Genomic DNA, 20,028 nt, shown 5'->3' on the forward strand with positions numbered 1-20,028 from the left:
TATTAAAATCAAACAGTATCATTAACCATCTTCTTTTGATGCAGTAATACAGATAAAATTATTATTTACCTGAAATGAGTGATGGAGATGATGACCAGAAGGTTGAGAGTAACAGTGAGCACAGAGATAATGGACAGCACAATGGAAAGAAGCAAACTGTAAAGAAAAGATTGATTTTGTTTTTTACAGGAGCTGTTGAGGAGTTCTGGAAAGCAGAGCTCAACTCCTTCCATCATCAGAGCAAAGATGAGCTCTCCTGAGTTTTCTTGGCTCTCAGAGCAAATTTCAAACTATAAATCGTGTACCTCCCCATAGATTCTGTCAAACTCTCTAACTAACGATATTCTTTTCCTTTCTACATTGTTTCCTCAAGTGGGTTCAAAGAGACTTTCATAGCTGTAACTTTGATAAAAACAAGGAAGAATAAACAACAAAAACAATTATGCATGGACATTTTTATCTATAGCAACTTAAAAAACTTGCATTGTAAATAGAATTTGTTTTTTTTTCTTGTTTTAAGTATTTAAAAAAACAATAATTTGTTATGACAAGACTGGAAGAATAAAGTAGAAAGAGGGTGCAGAACACAGGGCATCTGGCTCAATGTAAATAATAAAAATAATAAATGAATAAAATGAAATACAATAACTAAAAAGCTGCTAGTTTTCCCTCCATTAAAGATTTCCTACTTGGAATTTTGTATCGTGGGTCAGCTGTCCTCACTAATTTTCTAAAGCAACCCTTTTTTATCTCAGGAAGGGGCTGTATTTCTTTCACAATCATTTTTGCTAGTCTCTGTAAGGATTTGGGTTTTGTTTTGTTTCTTGGTTTGTTTTGTTATTGTGTTCTGGTTTTGTCATTGTTGTGTCTTGTCCTCATTCTCTTCTTGACCTCAGTCTGCTTCTGTTTATCTGCCACACCCATCTCCACCTGTCCACAATCTTCATCACTCACCTGTGTCCACTTACCTCATTATCGTCTGCTTTAAAACCTGGTCATTTTCTCCACTTACCTGCCGGTTCATTGTTGTGTTCTTGATTTGCCCTTCGTCTCGCCATTATTTGTATTTTGTTTTGCTGCCACGTCAGCTTTTTGATTTCATGTTTTATTATTTTAGAATAAATTTCCAGTTTTTTGAATTAAGTCTGCACTCTGGGTTTGCCTCCTTCTCCACCTTGGTCTATGACATAATGAACCGCCCAGCGGATTTATCTTTGTTTTTGAACATCTCCAAGAAGGATTTTCTCAAGATCCACGTTGCAGTAAGGAATTACTGTGATGTGGAGGCCACGTCTTGGGACATAAAAGAGCACTTTTGGGTGGCCCACAACCTCCTGGAGGAGTCTGCTCACCACCCTGGGCTCAGGTCTTCCCTGGGGATGGGCGAGAGCCTGGACTGGGCCAGGTGACCTTTGCCCTGGGTTCTGCACCCTCTTTGTCTCCTGTGGCTGCAGCCCCTCGTAAATTCACGGTCTCTCGGCAATGTGGATGTTGATGGAAGGAGGTCCGTGATGACTGTTGGGTTCTTCCGTCGCCCATACTGGTGGATGAGGAAGAAGGTGCGTCTCTGTTCTGGGGAACACGCTTGGCAATTAAACCACCTACGTCAAGAAGGAAGGTCCCCAGCCGGAATCCTCTGCCTCCAGTGCGTCCACCGACACTCTCAGCCTCGCCCTTAGTGCCTCCAGAGCCCTCTGCAGAGCCCCCAGTGCCTCCAACGCCTGAGCAGCCCCACGCCACCACTGTTTCTGCAGAGCCTCCAGTGTCTACCAAGTCTGCCATGTCTGCGATCAAGGTCGACGCTCCTCGCCAGGCCGCTCCAGAGGGGGTTGAGGTCGACGCTCCTCGCCAGGCCGCTCCAGAGGGGGTTGAGGTCGACGCTCCTCGCCAGGCCGCTCCAGAGGGGGTTGAGGTCAACGCTCCTCGCCAGGCCACTCCAGAGGGGGTCGAGGTTGACGCCTGTCCGCATGCCAAGTCCATAGAGGGGGTCATGGCCCCGGCTGTCCACCTGAGCTCTTGCCACGCCGTGGACAGCGCCTCTGCCTCGCCTGCCTGGTCCACATCTGTCCGGCCCAAGCCCGCTGCGCCCAAGCCCGCTGCGCCCAAGCCCACCCACCTGAACTCTCGCTCCAGTCTGTTCTTGATGAAAAGATGTGTGATTAAACAAATCTGGTCTAAAACTGCTATTGATTAGATTACTCTGGTGCAAGAGTGCATAAGCATTAGTCTCAAGCACACACACATTTGTAATGAGTTAGCACTGAGTTACCAATGTCCACTGTCTCCTTCTGGTGCATTGACTTGCAGTGTCATGTACTGATGCTACGACAATGATCTGGGGGTAATTGGTTCTCACGTTCCACTTTCCCAAATCAGTCATTATCTGTGTTGTTTTGTCAGCTATGATGGTCTTGGTGATCACCAGTATCCGAATCTCAAGAGTTTTCACTTGATTTCGGAGATCCAGCTGTCGGTTCAGGTTCTTACTGGTATGGATGTATATCCATTACTACCACAAAGTCTTCCGGCATATCTTTGTATTCAAAAAAAGCTTCTTTTTCCATTTCCACTATTAAACAAAGGAACAGTAACTGCATTCTTGGTCCTTCAGCAATATTTTGGAGCTGGCTGGCTCTTTGTTCCATTTCCTCTATAGAGATTGGCCACAACCAGTGACACTGGAGATCCCATGGTACAATTAATAAATTTTTTGTGTTTGTTTACAGTAAAATCACACAAAATGTAAACGAACAACTTAAAAACTACTTGAGCTTATTATTGACATTGAAATACATTTTTTTTTAATATTATCTTATAATAATAGAGCACGTAAATACAACATTATATTCTGGAAGTGTAAAAAAAGGTCACATTGGTCAAATGGTATTTATTATAGTTATATGTACAGTACTATAATAATTGTATAGTACTACAATAATCAAGATAGTTTAGCATAAAGAATGTAAACAATAAGGACAAAGCCTGAAGGATGAACATTTTGAAAATTTTCCAAACAATCCCAAAATGTTTTTTCACAGCATACACCAACACAGTACTTTATTTGTACAGACACTGTTTATTAATCAGAATTAGTTGGATTATATTGTCATATCAATTGCTAAAATTGCACCCTTACATTAAATCTCTGAAAATTTTCCTTTCTTCCACCAAAACTGGTTATGCAGTCCCGTTTGATTTTTAATAATCCACTTCTAGTGTTTTGTGGTCTCATTTGTATTAAAGGAAACCAAGCCCAAATGGTACATTTAAGATTGTGATAGTTATTGATTTTAAAGTTAGTAGTTGTTGATTCTTCAACACAAGGCCCAAACAGCAACCATTTTGATCACGGTGGTCAGGGAGTCTCCAAACCTATAAAGATCAGATGTAACCTGTAGTTACTTGTTAAACATCGGTAATCCAGTAAAATCAGTGATTTCAAAATTATATTTTGATGAAATTTATAAACCTTGTGTTAAACAACTTTAATGAGATTTGGAATAAAATGTTATGTTAGTATTAAACACAAAGATTATTTTGCCATGACCTGCCAGGTGAAATTGTCTCTGAACTTTGCCTTCTAACTGTGAATGAGCCCTTTGTCTCCTTCATCCTTGATTATTTTATCATCATCATCAACTGAATTTCCAGCATCCAGCACTTCAAGCTGCTGTCTAATAAATAATTTTCCAAAATTAATATCACAAATAGAAAATTGCCACTGTTGGGCACAGCAGGTTTTGCTGCAGCTATTCTCACATTAAATAAGATCACATGAGCTCTATTGATAGTGGCTGTATCAGTGAGCTAAAACCAGCAGAATGTGTCCACAATGAGACTCTCTTAGAGCTGCCTGCAGTTCTGATCACTGCCAACAGGGCGGTATGCTAAATCTACTGACAAATGCGGGCGCTGACCTCTCCCACCCCATAACGAATGAAAGTGGGAGATCATTCCAGAGCCTTGGCGCAACAGCCTGAGAAGAGCGGTCTCTTCTAGTCTTAAAACAGGTTGGAGGAACCATAAGAAGATTCTGGTCCAACAACCTCAACCTACAAATAGGAATATAAGGACACAGCAGGGCTCTAATATATAAAGGAGCCTGACCATGCAGAGCTTTAAAGGTCAGCACCAAGATTTTAAATTTAAAACGAGAAGCCACTGGAAGCCAGTGGAGGGATTTTAAAATCGGAGTAATATGAGCCCTTCTGTTGGTGTAGGTGAGCACCTTAGCCGCCACATTGTGGACCTGCTGCAAACCAGACAGCTTCTTTTTGTTAAGACATGAAAAAAGGCCATTACAATAATCTAAACAAGATGACACTAAAGCATGAATGATCAACTCCAGATCATCTTTGGAAACAAATCTTTTAAGTTTTGAGATATTCCTGAGGAGAAAAAAACAGTTTCTAGTAAGTTGCTTTGTATAATGCTTTAGTGACATCTCTCTATCAAAAATTACACCCAGATTTCTAATGCTTGATTTAGCAGACGAGCTCAGGTCACCCAAGTAATGGTTAATTACTGGAATAACATTGTCAGGGGCAAACACCAGCACCTCAGTCTTATCAAAATTTAACTGCAGGGAATTACTACCAAGCCATTGCTTAACTCTCCCAAGGCAATTCATTAAAGAGTCCAATTTATAGATCTCAGAGGGCTTAAAGGAGCAATACATCTGAATGTCATCTGCAAAAAGATGATAGGAGACAACAGCAAGCCCCTGAAAAATGCTACCCAGTGGAAGAACATAAAGCAAAAATAAAATAGGTCCTAACACTAAAAAGAAAACTCATCAGATATGTCTTCAAGATTCTTCAAGAATACAAACAGAAGTCAAGATGCTTCAAATAAATTGGTTAGAATTGAGTTGAATTATAAATGAATTGGATTAACCAGACTGAACTGGATATTATTGTAAATTAATTGTGATTTATTGAATTGGGAGGGATTTAACTTGCTTAGTGTTTCTGTAAAGACTAACAATGCAACAAATGTTCTATGACTGCAAAGATCCTATGTCCGGTAAGCACCTTCCCTGTACTACTTGTTTTTTCACTGGCTCTCCTCTCAGTTGTTGCTATTTTTGACTTTAAGTGCCAAACAATCAGATGGCTTATTTCTATATATCAACCTTTACGGCAAATAAACCTTTATTCACATGGGATGCACTTACCTAATAAGACCAGGCCACAGAGATGAAGGCAGGGTTATTATCATCATATTTTGGTGTTGCAGATCTGCGAGCTCTCTGAGTCTGGTTGCACCTCTAAAAAACAGTAAAAAGATGGAGATTCTTGTTGGGTTTCCTTCATGCTGGCTTTTGAAGTCCAACATTGACTTGAAAAAACACCATCAGTAAAAATATTGTGTAATTTTACTGCCAGTAGAGGTGTGGCAGTAGCTGAGAGTCATTCACAACACAACACTCAGAGCACTAACATATTCTATGCATAGATCATGCAATATATCACAATATTACATGAAATTCCACAGTGTAATTTTTAAGATTTGACCAAAATGGCTATCTCAGAGGTGTCAAACTCCAGGCCTCCAGGGCCGCTGTCCTGGAGGGTACATAAACATACATTTAACATAAGTTAACATTTTGGTTAACTTGTGGTAGAGTTGCACATTTTTGTTGTTTATTTTCTTCCACCATTTGTAATTTGTACTAAATGATCCCATCAATGAGAGAGACTGCTCTCGTTAATTGGTTCTGTTAGTTAACTGGTTCAGCAGGGGTGTGGGGATGCTCTCTCTTCGTCAATTCTCCAAATAAGATGATCTTAGTCTTAAACACTGGCTTGAAAGGCAGCGGGTGGTATGCATTCCTTCGAGGAATGTTTGGCCTTTTAATTAAAAAATAAAGCAAACCTGGATGCAGTTTCTCCCCTGCTTGACACAGAGCTCCACTTTGCAGTGCAGGTAGACCTCACCCTGGTTGCCAGAGAATTGGAACATGTTGAAAGAGAAGTAGCTTGATGTTCCCAGTCCATTTCTCTCCACTTTCACCGTCTGGTCATCAGGGTTAGGGCAACTGCTCAAAAACATTTTTGCAGACATGACAGGAAATGGTTGGCTTTGACAAAGATATGTTTTTATCACTGTGAACATCACTGTGTGTCTCACCCCTTGATAATCAGGTCATATCTCAGGCTTCCACTTGGCAAAGGCTGATCAGTTGCCCAGCAGGAGTCAATTACCATTGCAACTTTGTTTTCATCCAGTCCACCCGTCTTCAGCTCCACCCAGAGTTTTTGATTCAGGTCAATGTTAGAGCTTGAATCAACAGGTTCTGTGCGCTCAGGACTAGTGTAGGCCTCCATGCTCAGGCTGTAATTCCATTCACCAGAAGTAATTTGTTGGATCACAGAACTGAAAAGCAAAGACGCACTTGATGACTAAAGCCTTCTGAAGCAACACATGAGGTGCTTTTTCACTATGCAGCCTCCAACCTTTAACCATGGTAATTTCAGCCTTTTAGTGTTTCCACTGCAGTCTTTGTCAGACTGATTTGTCAACATATGAATGTTTATTGTTTCTAAAACAATTTTTTGTTGTCGTTTCTCAAAATGTTCTTACAAACACAACACCTTCTTTAGAAATATGTTAATTAACATAGAAACACAGAAACCAATCCAAAATGTAGTAACTATGCCAGGTCTGTATGTGGCACCGCATGCTGCCACAAAAATACATCAGAAACAGGAAACAAAACATAGAGCGTGCAAATAAAGCTGACACGCCAGGTTGGAACCATAGACTTTATATAAACAAACCATAGATACATATTACTTCTCAGCTGCTGAAGTGTTACAGCTGGTCAGACAGCGGCTACATACAGATGTATGTTCTTTCAGATGCACATTTCTAATGGACCGCTATTGGGAATCCTGTGGGTAGTGCAGTACTACCTCCCAGCCATTTTTTAGGGTCAATTTCTAGTAATCTGTTTTGGCAGAAACTGGGGGAGAGGGGTGGAAATACTTCAGAGAACTACCTTGTATCCTGAAAAATGTCTGTGCAGTCAAAACACAACTTATTTTTGCTTAAAAACAATCAAGTGACACTCCTGGAGTAAAGCCATCACACACCTGTGTCTGAATTTGATGCCCAAACTTTTGACATCTGGCTGACTGTAATAACAGGTGAAGTCCATGTGCACCTTGTCATGACGGGTGATAACAGCAAGTGTGGAGATGTTTTGTGTCACAATAGTGTTCTTGTAGATAATCTGGCTGTTGTTTGCCTATGGGTTCACATAAACACATATATTGTTAGTACATTTGCATGTGTCTTTTTGTTCATTTAACAGTTTGCTTCGCTACAACGCAAATCTGAATGTGTATTATTCTACAGTTTGTTTCTTAGTTTGGAAATCATCGTTGGAGTATAGAATAGAATATTTCTTCTTCTGATTATGGGCCAAACATATTGGGCAAACGTACTTTGTCATATTTACATTAATGTGTATTAAAGAAACTAGAGATTTTACTTTAACAAACTCAGATGCTTCTTCTCAAAATGTTAGTCCTCAAATTAGCCACCGCCATACCAAGTTTGAGTCCAAAATGGAGCTCATATACATGTCAATTGTGAGTTAATGGTAATGCCAGCATTTAATTTCGATGCTTCAACTGATGAATACCAATGAGTCACCAATACAGTATCATTGTACATCTATTGTTTTTTTTCTTACTTACTTTTTGACTGTTGTTGTTATTTTAAGTTTATTTTTTCTCTAGTTTAGCCAAGAGTCCACAGATAAATTTTAAAATGTAAAACTGCTTTTACATTTGAGCTGATTTTATGTTTTGTGTTTTTATTTTTTCCTCAACACCTATGTCATGTCTGTTTGAATATGAGGATTTGTCATTAGCTGTGCATTTTGTTAATGTTACTCCATTTACTTAATTCACTGTCAAACCTACCAGTTTTGCTCTTCAAGTTAGGATATCTGTTTTATATTTGGGTGGCAAGTGGTAACAGTTTTCTATCCTACATTGAGTTTTTGTAAGAACGGGTTTGGATACTGAAAGTAGTTCTAACATTTATAAGAGGATACTTACAAGAATCACTGTACCACAAGTGTTTTCGCTGTTAAAGCCGAACGTGACCATATGTGTCAAGTTATCCATTTCACCTTTACAGTTGTGGTCATTGAGGTGTAAGACAGAGTAGCTGATGCCTTTGTCTTCCAGCAGACAGTTAGCCAGAGTTATTGCAGCAGACTTGTCTCCGCAGACCACTGGCTCACCTAAACACTCATAAGAAATAATTAAAAAATACATTATTATTATTATTATTATTGTTTTTATTATTATTATTATGTGTGTGATAGCTGGCAATTGTACACTTTTGCTTCTTAGATATGAAACAGTCAATTTACCAAAGGTGTTTGCTGGTTTGTACTTTGATGCAAAAATGGCTCTACAAATGCAACGGGTTTCACCGCTGGTGCTATCCACCCCGCAGAACTCATGAGCACTGCAGAACTTGTCCTGACACAGGATCTGAGGTACAGCAGCTGAAAACCATACATAAAAAGAAAATATTGTTTCAACTACATGAGAAAATTGTTTTATGTGAATTGGACATAAGTCAAATTCACAGCCAGTATTTTTTTTCTCGTCATACAGGAAAGCTAGAAATAATCTCTCAATTCAGTTCAAGTGGGATTACAGCACTGCACTGACTTCACAGAGTCAAAAATCTGAAAAGATATTTTGAAGGACAATGTACCACCTGGTGTCAAGTCACTTGTTTCAATTAGGCAATCAAGAATAAATTTGAAATTAAACAATCAATCTTGGTAATTTAAATCATAAATGAAGGTGAAGCTCAGACTCACAGCAGCTTCCCTGTGGTCTCCATCCCTTTACTATAACATTGTTTTGGATCCTGCAGGCCTGGGTATAGGCCTCTAGAAACTGACACTTAAGACCATCCACTGCAGGATATTTGCACAAAGTTTGTGTGCAGGCCTTTATGAAAGGCTCTGGATCAATGTATGACCTGCACACAGTGAAGGGTGTCTCCTGCAGGAGATTGCACCTGTTTTGACAAGGCAAAAATGGAACAAAGATCGTATTATTTTACAAATAAAGAATAACGTTTTTCTCAATAATCTTGGATGTATGTTTTAATAATAGATTTATTTGTTATGAATAAAAGCTGTATTTACCATTTAGCAGTTGTATTGCAATTAATTGTACTGTCAACACCATCATCATAATGTGTCTCACAGCTGGAGGAAAACAAACAACATAAGATGAAAAACAGAAGCATATGGAGCAGCAAAAAGATCAAAATTTAGTCTATTACTGTTGACAGAACCTGTATATGCGTAGCTGGAAACTATATCCCACCTGGAATTGGCTATCAATTTGGTTAAAGGTGAGTGGAAGCAAATGAGTTGATGAAAACATTCATTGGTGTTTCATGCATGAAACCCAGTTAACCATTAGACTGACTCATTAGTATTTTTTCATGGTATTAGCATGGCAAGGTTCTCAAATATTATAAAGGATTATGATTAACTAAACAGCTAGTGTTTAGTTACTAAAATTATAAAATAATATTGTAATTCATTGTACAAGGCCAGTCATCTTTAAACAATAACAATAAAACAAGAGCATCCATTCAGCAGCCACTTTATTAGGTACACTTGTTCACTTGCTTGTTAACACAAATAGCTAACCAAGCCAATCACATGGCAACAACTCAATACCTTTAGACATGTAAAAGTGGTGAAGTGACTTTGAATGTGGTGAGCTTGTTGGGGGTTCAGTAATTGTTGATCTACTGAGATTTTTTACACACAACCATCTCTAGGGTTTAAAGACAACGTTCCAAAAAAGAGAAAATGTTCAGTACGCTGTATTTGGGAGGACAAAAGAAAAGCCTTGTTAATGACAGACATCAGTGGAAAATTGACAAACTGGTTCAAAATGACAGAAAGGCAACAGCAGCTGAACCAACCCCTCGTTTCAACCAAGGTCTGCAGAAAACCATCTCTAAACTCACAACATGTCCAGCCTTGAAACAGATGAGCTACAGCAGCAGAAGATCACACCGGATGCCAATCCTCTCAGCTAAGAACAGGAAACTGAAGCTACAATTCACACAGGCTCACCAAGATTGGGCAATAAAAAAATTGGAAAAACCTTGCCTGCACTGATGAGTCTTGATTCACTGAACTCCAATGTCCTTCACAAATCTCAATCCAATCTGTTACCTTTGGGATGTGGTGGAACGGGAGACTCAACTTATGAATGTGCAGCTAACAAATCTGCAGCAACAGTATGATCCTATCATGTTGATATGGACCAAAATCTAATGCGTTTAAAAACTTGTTGAATTTATGACATGACAATTAAGGCAGTTCTGAAGGTAAAGGGGGTCAAACCCAGTACTAGCAAGGTGTACCTAGTAAAGTAGGAAGAGAATGTATAACACCATTGTTGACTTCACATTATTGATATCCTCTCAGTTAAATGATTGATTTTTAAGATTTTGTTGTTACTTTTTAAGTCTCTTAATGGTCTGGCCATCTTCAGAATTGTTTACACCATACTTCATCTAGAACACTGAAGTAAACAGATAAATCCGCTTATATGTTCCAAAATTTAACCCCATAATTAGAGGTAATCTGTTGAATAGTCTGAATTTTGTCCCTCTTACTGTCCACACATCGTGTCTTAAAGACGATATCTCACTGAGCTGCAACTATTGGGAAATTTGTTAGTAACTCAAAATTGTTGGAAAATTGCTAAAACATTTACAATTTAATCTACTAAAGTACACTTTTGAAATAAAGACAGGTAAATTTGGACCAGTTGTTCAATAACTATTATTCATCATCAGCTTAGGTTTTAGACCTGAACATTTGTCTCAGATGGTTTCTGTTAGAGAAGAGCTCCTTTGCAGGTGTCAAATACAGCTCTAGTGCTCTTGAGAGAGGAGAGGTTGAAGTTGCCTATGACATAATTCAGGTAGGTTTGAGATGCATTTCAGATGCCCACAACAACATGCCATTTGCCAACTAGTCACAGCCCAGTCAGATCCCATCTTAAACGTTATGCATAAGTTCTTACCCTGCAGGACTGTATTTAGAGACTCTGTCTTGGTTTAAACCTGAGCTTGAATGACCACAAATGCCTTGCACGTCTACTCCATTTGGCCCTAAAAAGTTGAGAGAGATTTTGTCAGTAAGTAAACTTTTAAAATGATTGTGTGCTGAAAGCCACCTGTAAGACAAAAGATTTTAAACGGTTTTCAGTTGGAGAAAAATCAATTCGTGACAAAATTTGACACCTCTTGCTTGACAGCAGAATGTAAATCTGGTCTTGTTAATAATAGCAATATTTGTGATCCTAGCTCTGGAAGTATACACAATAGTTGATTTTCATAGGTTTGAAATGACTTAACTATCTGTGGTGTATCCCATTCATCCATCCATCTTCTGGTGCTAATCATAGATAGGTTGCATGGGCAGCAACTTAAGCACAGATCCCCAGACCTCTAACTATTCTAGGAAGGTATTTAAAAGGACTCCAAGTCAATCTATAGCCCGCCTGGGAATCTCACAAAATTTCCACATGGAGTAACATGTAAATAACATATGTTTTTTTTCTGTAACTAAGGACACAATAAATCCTAAAAATATAAAATCACAGCAACTGATCAATTCTGTGACTGAAGGTGTTTTGCTTCTTATCTGCTGAGCTTTTTCAATTCAAACTTGGAGAGTGCAGAGTTCCAATCTTTAAAGCTTTGAACTCTCTCCCATTTTGAACTGAAAAAGCTCTCTAGATGGGTAGCAAAATGTCTCCAACTATACAATAGAAGTCTAATTGCTTTGTTTTAAAACTTTTAGGATTTGCTGTCAGAATTTGGGTGTAGAGTTGTCGGAGGACTTAGATGCTATCATGTCAGAGACAAATCTCAATAAACAAGACTTTTTATAACTTAACCAAAGAAGGATGGCATCAGAACAAGTGACTGTCAATGTGAAAATAAAACAGGGTAAACATATGGATCTGATTATTGAATGTAGAAAACAAGTCATACCTGTATATACACTGAAAATGTTGATGAGATATTGATTAAAAATGTGAGACAAGTTGCAACCAAAACTAATCTAACTCATAGTGAAACTTAATATAAAAAAAGATTCATTCTGAACAACAAAACTGAAACGGACTACAAAATATGACATTTGTAATCTATATAAAAGCTGCTGGTGTTAGTCATAAAACCACCTCCAGCAAGTATTACTTTGCTAAACATGTATAATTGTAAGATGTATAAAAGACACCAAGAGAATTTGTTGGAAGCCAAAGCCTTAATTTTTACTATGTAAATTTAAACCTACCTGTCAAATGAATAATTGCTGTTGAGCCATCAAAGATGACAGCCACTGTGTAGTTGGAGGCCTTTATCTTTGCAGTCACACCTTTCTGGTCCCTAGAGAGTTCCATACCATGGACCATTGCACCATTGGAGACCATTGGAGATATTGCACCAATTGTCAGGTCTTTGTCATTCAGCTTTACAGGAACAGAAAATGTAAGTAAATCTCCTTGTAAAGCACTTTCTAACACCTTGGTTATAAAGTGTGCTACATTAGAAACAAATAGAAAAATTGATAAAAAAAAATAAAATAAAAAGACAAAACAAAAAAATGCAATGGAGGATTCTAAAGCAAGTAAGTTAAATGCAGAAACACTTGGAAAAGAGGTAGGTCTTTAGCTTTACTATCAATAACAAACTGGACTGGAGGCCCCACACCAAAGATGTATACAAGAAGGGGATGAGTAGACTACTCTCTGAGGAAGCAGGTTCTTCAGGTTGTGAAACAAAATGTTGCAGCTCTTCTATCAGACTGTTGTAGCCAGTGTTCTGCTTTTTGCCATGGTTTGCTGAGGGATCAGCATTGAAGACTATGATGCCAGTAGACTGAATAAACTTAAAATGAAAGCTGGCTCCTTTATTTGCTGTAGATTGGACATGTTTAAAGTGGTCGTAGAGAAAAGGATGATGAACAAATTGTTGTCTATAAAATACAAGTCAGAACATCTTCTTCGCCATACATTGGACAGACAGCGGAGCAGCTTTTCTAATAAACTGATACAGCTCTGCTGTTGGAGCAACAACAACTAATCCATCCATCCATTTTCTGTACCCACTTCTCCTTTCTAGGAAGGAAGCTAGTGTCTATCTCTAACAATCACTGTGCAAGGCGGGGAACACCCTGGACAGGTTGCAAGCCCATCACTGGGACACATAGAGACAAACAACCATTCATGCTCTTACTCACACCTAGGGACAATTTGGAGTTACCAGTTAACCTAACATGCATGTTTTTGGTCTGTGGGACAAAACCAGAGTACCCGGAGAAAACCTACACATGGACATGGACTTATAACTGAATTTTTTGCTTCTGTGTTAAAACTGGAATCAACAAAATGTGTGAATCATTTGGAAGTCTGTGGCTGCTATAATTGCAGCTGACCACTAGATGTCACTGTTCTGTCAAGATTTTGAAGCTTCAAATCTTTTTTTTAGGTACAATCAGGAAAAAAACTTCAAAAGATTCATAAAGCTTTATCCTTCCATCTCTAAGCTATAGTAAACACCAAGTCACATGTTATTTAATTTAATTTAAATTAATTCCGTTGTCTATACTTACCATTCTTGAAGCCTGGCGAAATAGAAATGAACCCTTTAGCAAACTTACTGCCTGGAAAGCTTACCAAAATATCTCATGGATACTTGACCATGTTTAATGAACCTTTCAGAAAGTAATCATTGGACATGCATAATCAGCTGATTATCTTTTGGAGTCAACCCAATTAAAGATGGCTGCCACAGCCAACTGACCTTAAAAAAACAAAATACCCATAACTCAGTCAATGTTACTGTTTTTGAACTAAAATTTTGTATGGTCATACTTCAGTCTGTTCCCTAATGCATATTCTAAGCAACAACAGATTGCACAAAATATTTGTTTAAAATTTTGCCATTAACTACTTTGAGTCAGGTCTGTCTGTTTGTTAGCTGGTCAGATTTTAATGAAACTTTCAGAAAATGTTCCTTGAATACACCACCATAACTGATTAACAGATGGAGTCCACCAAATTTAAGATGGATCCACAGCTAACCAACCTTAGAAAACACAGAAATGGCTATAATTTTAAAATATTGTGTTAAAACTTTGGCGTGGTAGTAGCTGAGTGCCATTCACAACACACACTCCAAGTGCTACTTATTGCATGACGTCTTTGCTTAAAATTTGGAGACAACCCTGTTTGTCTATTGGCAAAATATCTCATAAACTCATGGATTGGTTTTAATGAAACCTCGGAAAGTAATCAGTCCATATACATCTAAATCTCATTAACTTTTAGATTTGATCCATTTCATGATGGCCACCACGGCTAATCAAAATTAATCAACACAAAAAAGGCTACAACTAAGTCACTTTTATAGAGATTAATCTAAAATTTGATGTGGTAGTACATGAGAGTCATTCCCAACACAAACTCTGAGCGTGACATCTCAAGATATCACATGATTTCAAAGTAATTTTCAAGGTTTGACCAAAATAGCTTGAATACAGATGAAGGAAATCCATAACTCACCTGCACTTTGCTGCCTTGACCCAAAGAAATTTCAGTGCCTTCGTCAGCCAGTTGCAGAATCAAACGATCCAGAAAACTCACATCTTTACGACGTCTTTCTTTAAAAACACCCACCACTCTCAGGCCTGGGAGGGAAGGTGAACTTAGGAGAGTATACCCACAGAGATCTGGGACAGATTGAAGTCTACCAGTGAAATCGATGATGGTGGATCCAGTCAATGTACACAAATGATTCAAGACACAGCTGAAAGGGGGAAAATAGCTAATGTCAGTGTCAGGTAAACAATTAAAATTATACCATACAATGAAATATTACATGCATGTAGTATTAACAGGGTAATAAGCATGTGTATATGAACATTTTAAACAATATAAGAGTAATATTGATGCCTTTTACATTGTTTAAAAACTAGTTTTGAAGAGCATACAATGATTTCTATTCTTACAAGGAAAAAGTCAGGCTAAATGTTCCTATCAACGGATGCTGAGGTAAAAACATTAAATAAAATGTCCAATTTTCTGACATTAATAGCAGTGATTTAGCTGTCAGTAGGCAAGTTGTGTTTTTGCTTTTTTAGCAATGACTGCAAAGTCACAGGGAAAAGTATCGTAGAAAGTTTCAGTATTTAAACTTGGATCCCTCTAGTTTATAAAAACATTTTAAGGAAACTGAAAAATAAAAAAAAAAACAATTCATTAAAAGCTTCCAGCTCCTCCACAACCTGCAATAGAAAAAAGCAGGTAAAGAAAATGGATAAATGTCTTTTCTGTGATATTTATTTCTCTCCTTTGATATATTTGTTAGAACTGTAATGTTTGTGAGCCAAAAATAACTTTTTTATATATGAAAAACTGAAATAGTTATACATTTTAAGGTTTTATCAAATTAAATCAAATACATTTATTCACACCACAAGTTACCTGCCATTTCCTTGGCAACGCTCCATGGGACCACAGTCACTGATTGCTGTTGCAACTCCGCTCACATCACAGATCACAGTTGAACAAATTCTTGGGTCATTTATGGTTGTGTTTGTCTTATAAACCATACCTAGAAGAAAAGTAACTGAGTCCATGACTGGCATTTTAAAATCTCAGTGTTTTAGTTTAATGTGCTGGTGTTGATTCTCAGTCATCCAGGACATGGCAAATCCAAAAGAAATAAAAATAAAAAAACAAAAGAAACTGGATTTCTATTTTTTAGTTGAAGATGTTTGCATGAGATACTCCATTTATGCAGCTAAATTCACATGCAGAATAATCTCACTCCTAAGGAGCATCTCATGCAGAGTAAAGCTTAGAACTCCGCACTCTCCAGTTTTGAATTGATAAAGCTTCTAATATAGAAAGTGAAACTCTTACTATAAAATTTAAGTTCAGTTGTTGTTTTTTTATTGTATGTTTGTTTGTTTTGGTTTGTTTTGTCTCTGTTGGATTTAGTTTAATGCATTAAATGTCACCTGCGTATCGGCAACCGCTGACATCAGTGATGACGCCGTTGTTGGTTTCAGATGTCTGGAATGTCTGCTTTAAAACAGTGAGGCCGTTGACCAGTGCATCTGCCTCCTGGAAATTACCAGAGAGTCACAATTAAAACCATGTTATGGAGATCTCCATTTTAACTGGTTCATTCAAGTTACAGGATTTGTAACTCTACTAGACAGGGTTTTTATGATTACTATGAAAAAATCTAATGTATTTAAAATGTATTATCAAATTTTCAGTCTTTTTAGACAACTGCTGAAACAGTTACAAAATGAAGATGAAATGCCAAAATGTAACCTACTGCTGCACTGTCTATATGCTTTGTTGAGTGTCTTTTAGTGGCAACCCCTCAAAAGTGTACGTATGTATCTTATGCAGCTACTACAAAGCATTGATTCATAAGATTCAAGATTCATAGATTCCAAGGCTTGAAATAGAGAGGGTGGGTGGTGCTGGCCAAACCTCTGGAAGTCAACAATTACAGTGAACTGAGTACATAACCTTGTTGCACCCTGGTGTTGATCATCAGAGGGGATAACTGGTGCTTCCCAAGCAGTTCTAATTGTACAGAACCTATTCGTAATGCTGTAGCAAATGCCATTAAACAAAAAAATCATGGAATTCCCCCATTTTCAGATAAAAGCAATATCAAATGGATTTTAGTGTGTGTTTTGTGTGGGTGTGTGATGATAACCAGTCTCTGATATTAGTGACATTCCTATTACTGATACATACCATGTCGACATTTGTGTATCCAGAATATGTTTTGATTGCGAGGATCGATTGTGCCTCAAAGTTTCCAAGTTCAACCTGTTCAATCTAACCACAGAAAATATTTTTGTTTATTTTTTTTTACTTGTACAACTTTACCAAATAAAACTGACAGTAACACACAATGAAAGAAAACAAAACCCACCTGAGACTGCTGACTGTCCTTTAGTGGGATTACGTTCACACATTTCCCAGCATACCTAAGATTTGGCAGAAGTTTATGAACTCCAGATCCAGTTGGTATTTCTCTCCTAAGCACTGACAGGTCCCCTCTGTCGGCTGTCCCCCCAGACATTAAAATGCAGTCATTTTGGAAGTCTGGTCTGTATGAGCCTTTGAAGCAGATGGCAAACTTGTTTGCACTAAAGCCCACCTATTCAACATGGTGAGAAACACTGATTGTAATCACTTATAACTGCTTTTATTCAAAATTATTATTATTTAAAATTATAAATGTAGGTGTATATGGTTAAACAGCATTCCTATTCATAATTATTACTAAATGGTAATTACAAGGAATAAACTGTTGATAGTTTTGCTCTAGAATATTTTAATTACATTTGATTCCAGAGATTATTGTGATTTATGTGAACCGAAGGACTGAAAGTCATTTATTTACATAAATAGCAGACATAATATTAAAATGAAAAATACTAAAAGTATAATGCATGTATTAGATGGGACTGCCTCCATGTGACTCTCCCTGATTGTCACTGTATAATTCCCGTACTAGTTGCAGCCCAGGGAGATACTACTTTTTCTGCCAGATCAAGTTGAATGATCTCCAACAGTGGATATAAAAAGGACATTAAGACATTTTTCAATCATGTGTTACTCACATATACTTTCTCATATTTCTGTCCATAGTAGGTGATTGGGCATGAAGATATGTTCATCTCCCCAGAACTGGTAAAGGCCTGGCTTTTTGCAGTTGCATCTAAGAATATAGGGATAAATACTTTGTACAAAACATAGCATGTTGTTTCATGTCTTATAAAAACAAATACAGATTTACACACAGGTTAAGGTTTACACAAAATCCTGGATTGCAAATGTAAACATAAAACAAAAACTTTAGGTCAAAGAGTCAATTTTAATATTGGTTTATTTGCTTGTTTCTTCTTTTGCTCGGCAGAATAACTTCCAATGATTACCTGCAGAGTTTCTAATTATTCACTGACTTAATGAAGCTTCCTTACCTGGCAAGATGGCTAATGCTGCCAGGCATAGCATGAAACAGAACATATTGATGGTCAGATGACAGGGACCTGAAAGCCACACACCAATATATACAGTAATAAGTGTCTTGTCACTGAACAGGTTTACATTACTTACGTCCTTCATTACAATTATTTGCAAGAGCACAGTATTAATGCAATTAATGCATCGCCAACGTTTGTATCTATAAAAAGTTGTACTCGGTTGTTTTTGTAATATTGATAAGATTTTTCTGTTTTTTGTAAGTGCAAAAGGCAAATTAAAAAAAAGAAGATGGCACACTTCTTACCCCAGATTTTAGAAAAGCAGGGAAGTTCTGTGTCGGAGGAGAACTTCTGCCCAAAACCCCCAATGACTATCACCAATGATGTATGCAACAACAGCTGATAAGTCAAGCTCCTGGACCGATTTGCCTGAACTGAATGTGGAGAACAGCCAATATTCTGTCTGCTTTATATCTGAAGACAACTGGATTTACAGGTACACAGATTTCCTGTCAGAATCTCACAGCCTTTAGTCCCTGACAAACTGGCCTCCGTTGGGGAACATTCCAGTTCCAAAACACTGCAATTAAGAGAGACTTACAGATCACAGTATGACAATGCTAGGTGTCAGTATTTACAATACTTCATTATGTGTAGACGTCTGTTTGCAGTATGGTTTGTGTGTCTGTCAACAGGTTTAGCCCAAAATAGCAGGCTGTGTTTTAAGACTTCATGTCTTGAATTTTAGTAATGAGGTGAAGCGTGATCAAAGGAATAGTCAGCCATATTGTAATGTGGGTTCAGATCAAATTCTTTAACATGGGTTATAAAAACTTATTTGATAAGCCTTTTTAAAGAATCTGCTCTTCCAGTCTTCTTCTAGGAGCCATGATTAGATCCATCTAGACAGAGTGTAGCAAATAAAAGCTTCCAGAGCTTAAATGTTCCAGTAAAATTAGGAGATATGCAGCCTGGAATGCTACAGGGTAGGAATGTGTTAGACAAATCCATTGTGAAAGATGATTTTTTTTTTTTACCTCCAAGGGAAAACAGAAGTAAAGCTCAGGTGTGGCCAACCACTAACAGGTGGAACAACAACATTTTGTTTTGCAGCTTAAAAGAATAACAAAGCCCCACATTATGCAACATGTCAGGCAAAAGTACATAAAGTTCTGCTTCCTCAAAAATGAGGATGAGTTTCAACCCACTTTAGAACAGTGGATTGTATTTATCACATTTGTTTGTCATTTGTTTGTTGGTTCAATCCTAAACAATTGTATGACACCATTACCAGTTTTGTCTAAAATCAGCTGGTCCAATTTTTCAAATGACTGTCAACATTTCTTCACTTTTTCAATTGTAATGCTGATTCTGTAAGAAACAGTATTTTTCATTCATCCTTGGTACACCCATTTGAACCGATATTAACTGTTCCGTCACTTCAGGTCAGTTACCTGCATAATTTAAAAATGCTCTAATTTGACCTCTTATTTAAAAGAAAAAACACCTTAGTTTCATCAGCTGCAGTTACAGGCCAATATCATTGCTTTCCTTCATTTCCAAAATTTTTGAAACAGTGGTTACTTCAAATGGAGGATATTAATGGCCTCACAGACTGTCACAGAATACAATAACTTCTTTGCAGACAACACTGTACTGAAATCTGGTAATTTGTGCACCTTTTCCCTAACAACAAGCCATTAAAGCCCTCCTGAGTATGTGTTATATGCTAACTAAGATCATCATAAGATGAAATTTACACACTAGTCTGGGTCTAGATAAGACTTTATTTGGGTTCAAAAATGAAACATTTGGGTGCCCTTCATCTAAAAGAAGACACACTTTTGTGTTGTGACTAAATATATATATATATGTAATATATATGACAAAAAAAAAAAAAAAATAAATAAATAAATAAATAA

General features: G+C 37.5%; 1 protein-coding gene across 1 annotated transcript; it reads right to left on the bottom strand.

The window, feature by feature from the left end:
* Window positions 1-2,872: 2,872 nt before the first annotated feature.
* LOC108251609 lies at window positions 2,873-18,579 on the bottom strand. The gene is made up of 19 exons (XM_017441959.3): window positions 18,412-18,579; window positions 18,104-18,172; window positions 17,744-17,841; window positions 17,050-17,277; window positions 16,869-16,952; window positions 16,109-16,214; window positions 15,570-15,699; window positions 14,649-14,892; window positions 12,380-12,554; window positions 11,100-11,187; window positions 9,188-9,250; window positions 8,855-9,057; window positions 8,393-8,530; window positions 8,073-8,260; window positions 7,098-7,252; window positions 6,133-6,378; window positions 5,878-6,040; window positions 5,177-5,269; window positions 2,873-3,372 (listed from the first exon to the last, which is right to left on the bottom strand). Exons 2-18 carry the CDS (start codon window positions 18,147-18,149, stop codon window positions 5,177-5,179), a joined length of 2,448 nt encoding a protein of 815 aa, XP_017297448.1. The 5' UTR covers window positions 18,150-18,172; window positions 18,412-18,579; the 3' UTR covers window positions 2,873-3,372.
* Between the last annotated feature and the right edge of the window lie 1,449 nt (window positions 18,580-20,028).

This window comes from Kryptolebias marmoratus, linkage group LG6 (assembly GCF_001649575.2).
Source record: "Kryptolebias marmoratus isolate JLee-2015 linkage group LG6, ASM164957v2, whole genome shotgun sequence".
NCBI classification, from domain to species: Eukaryota; Metazoa; Chordata; class Actinopteri; order Cyprinodontiformes; family Rivulidae; genus Kryptolebias; species Kryptolebias marmoratus.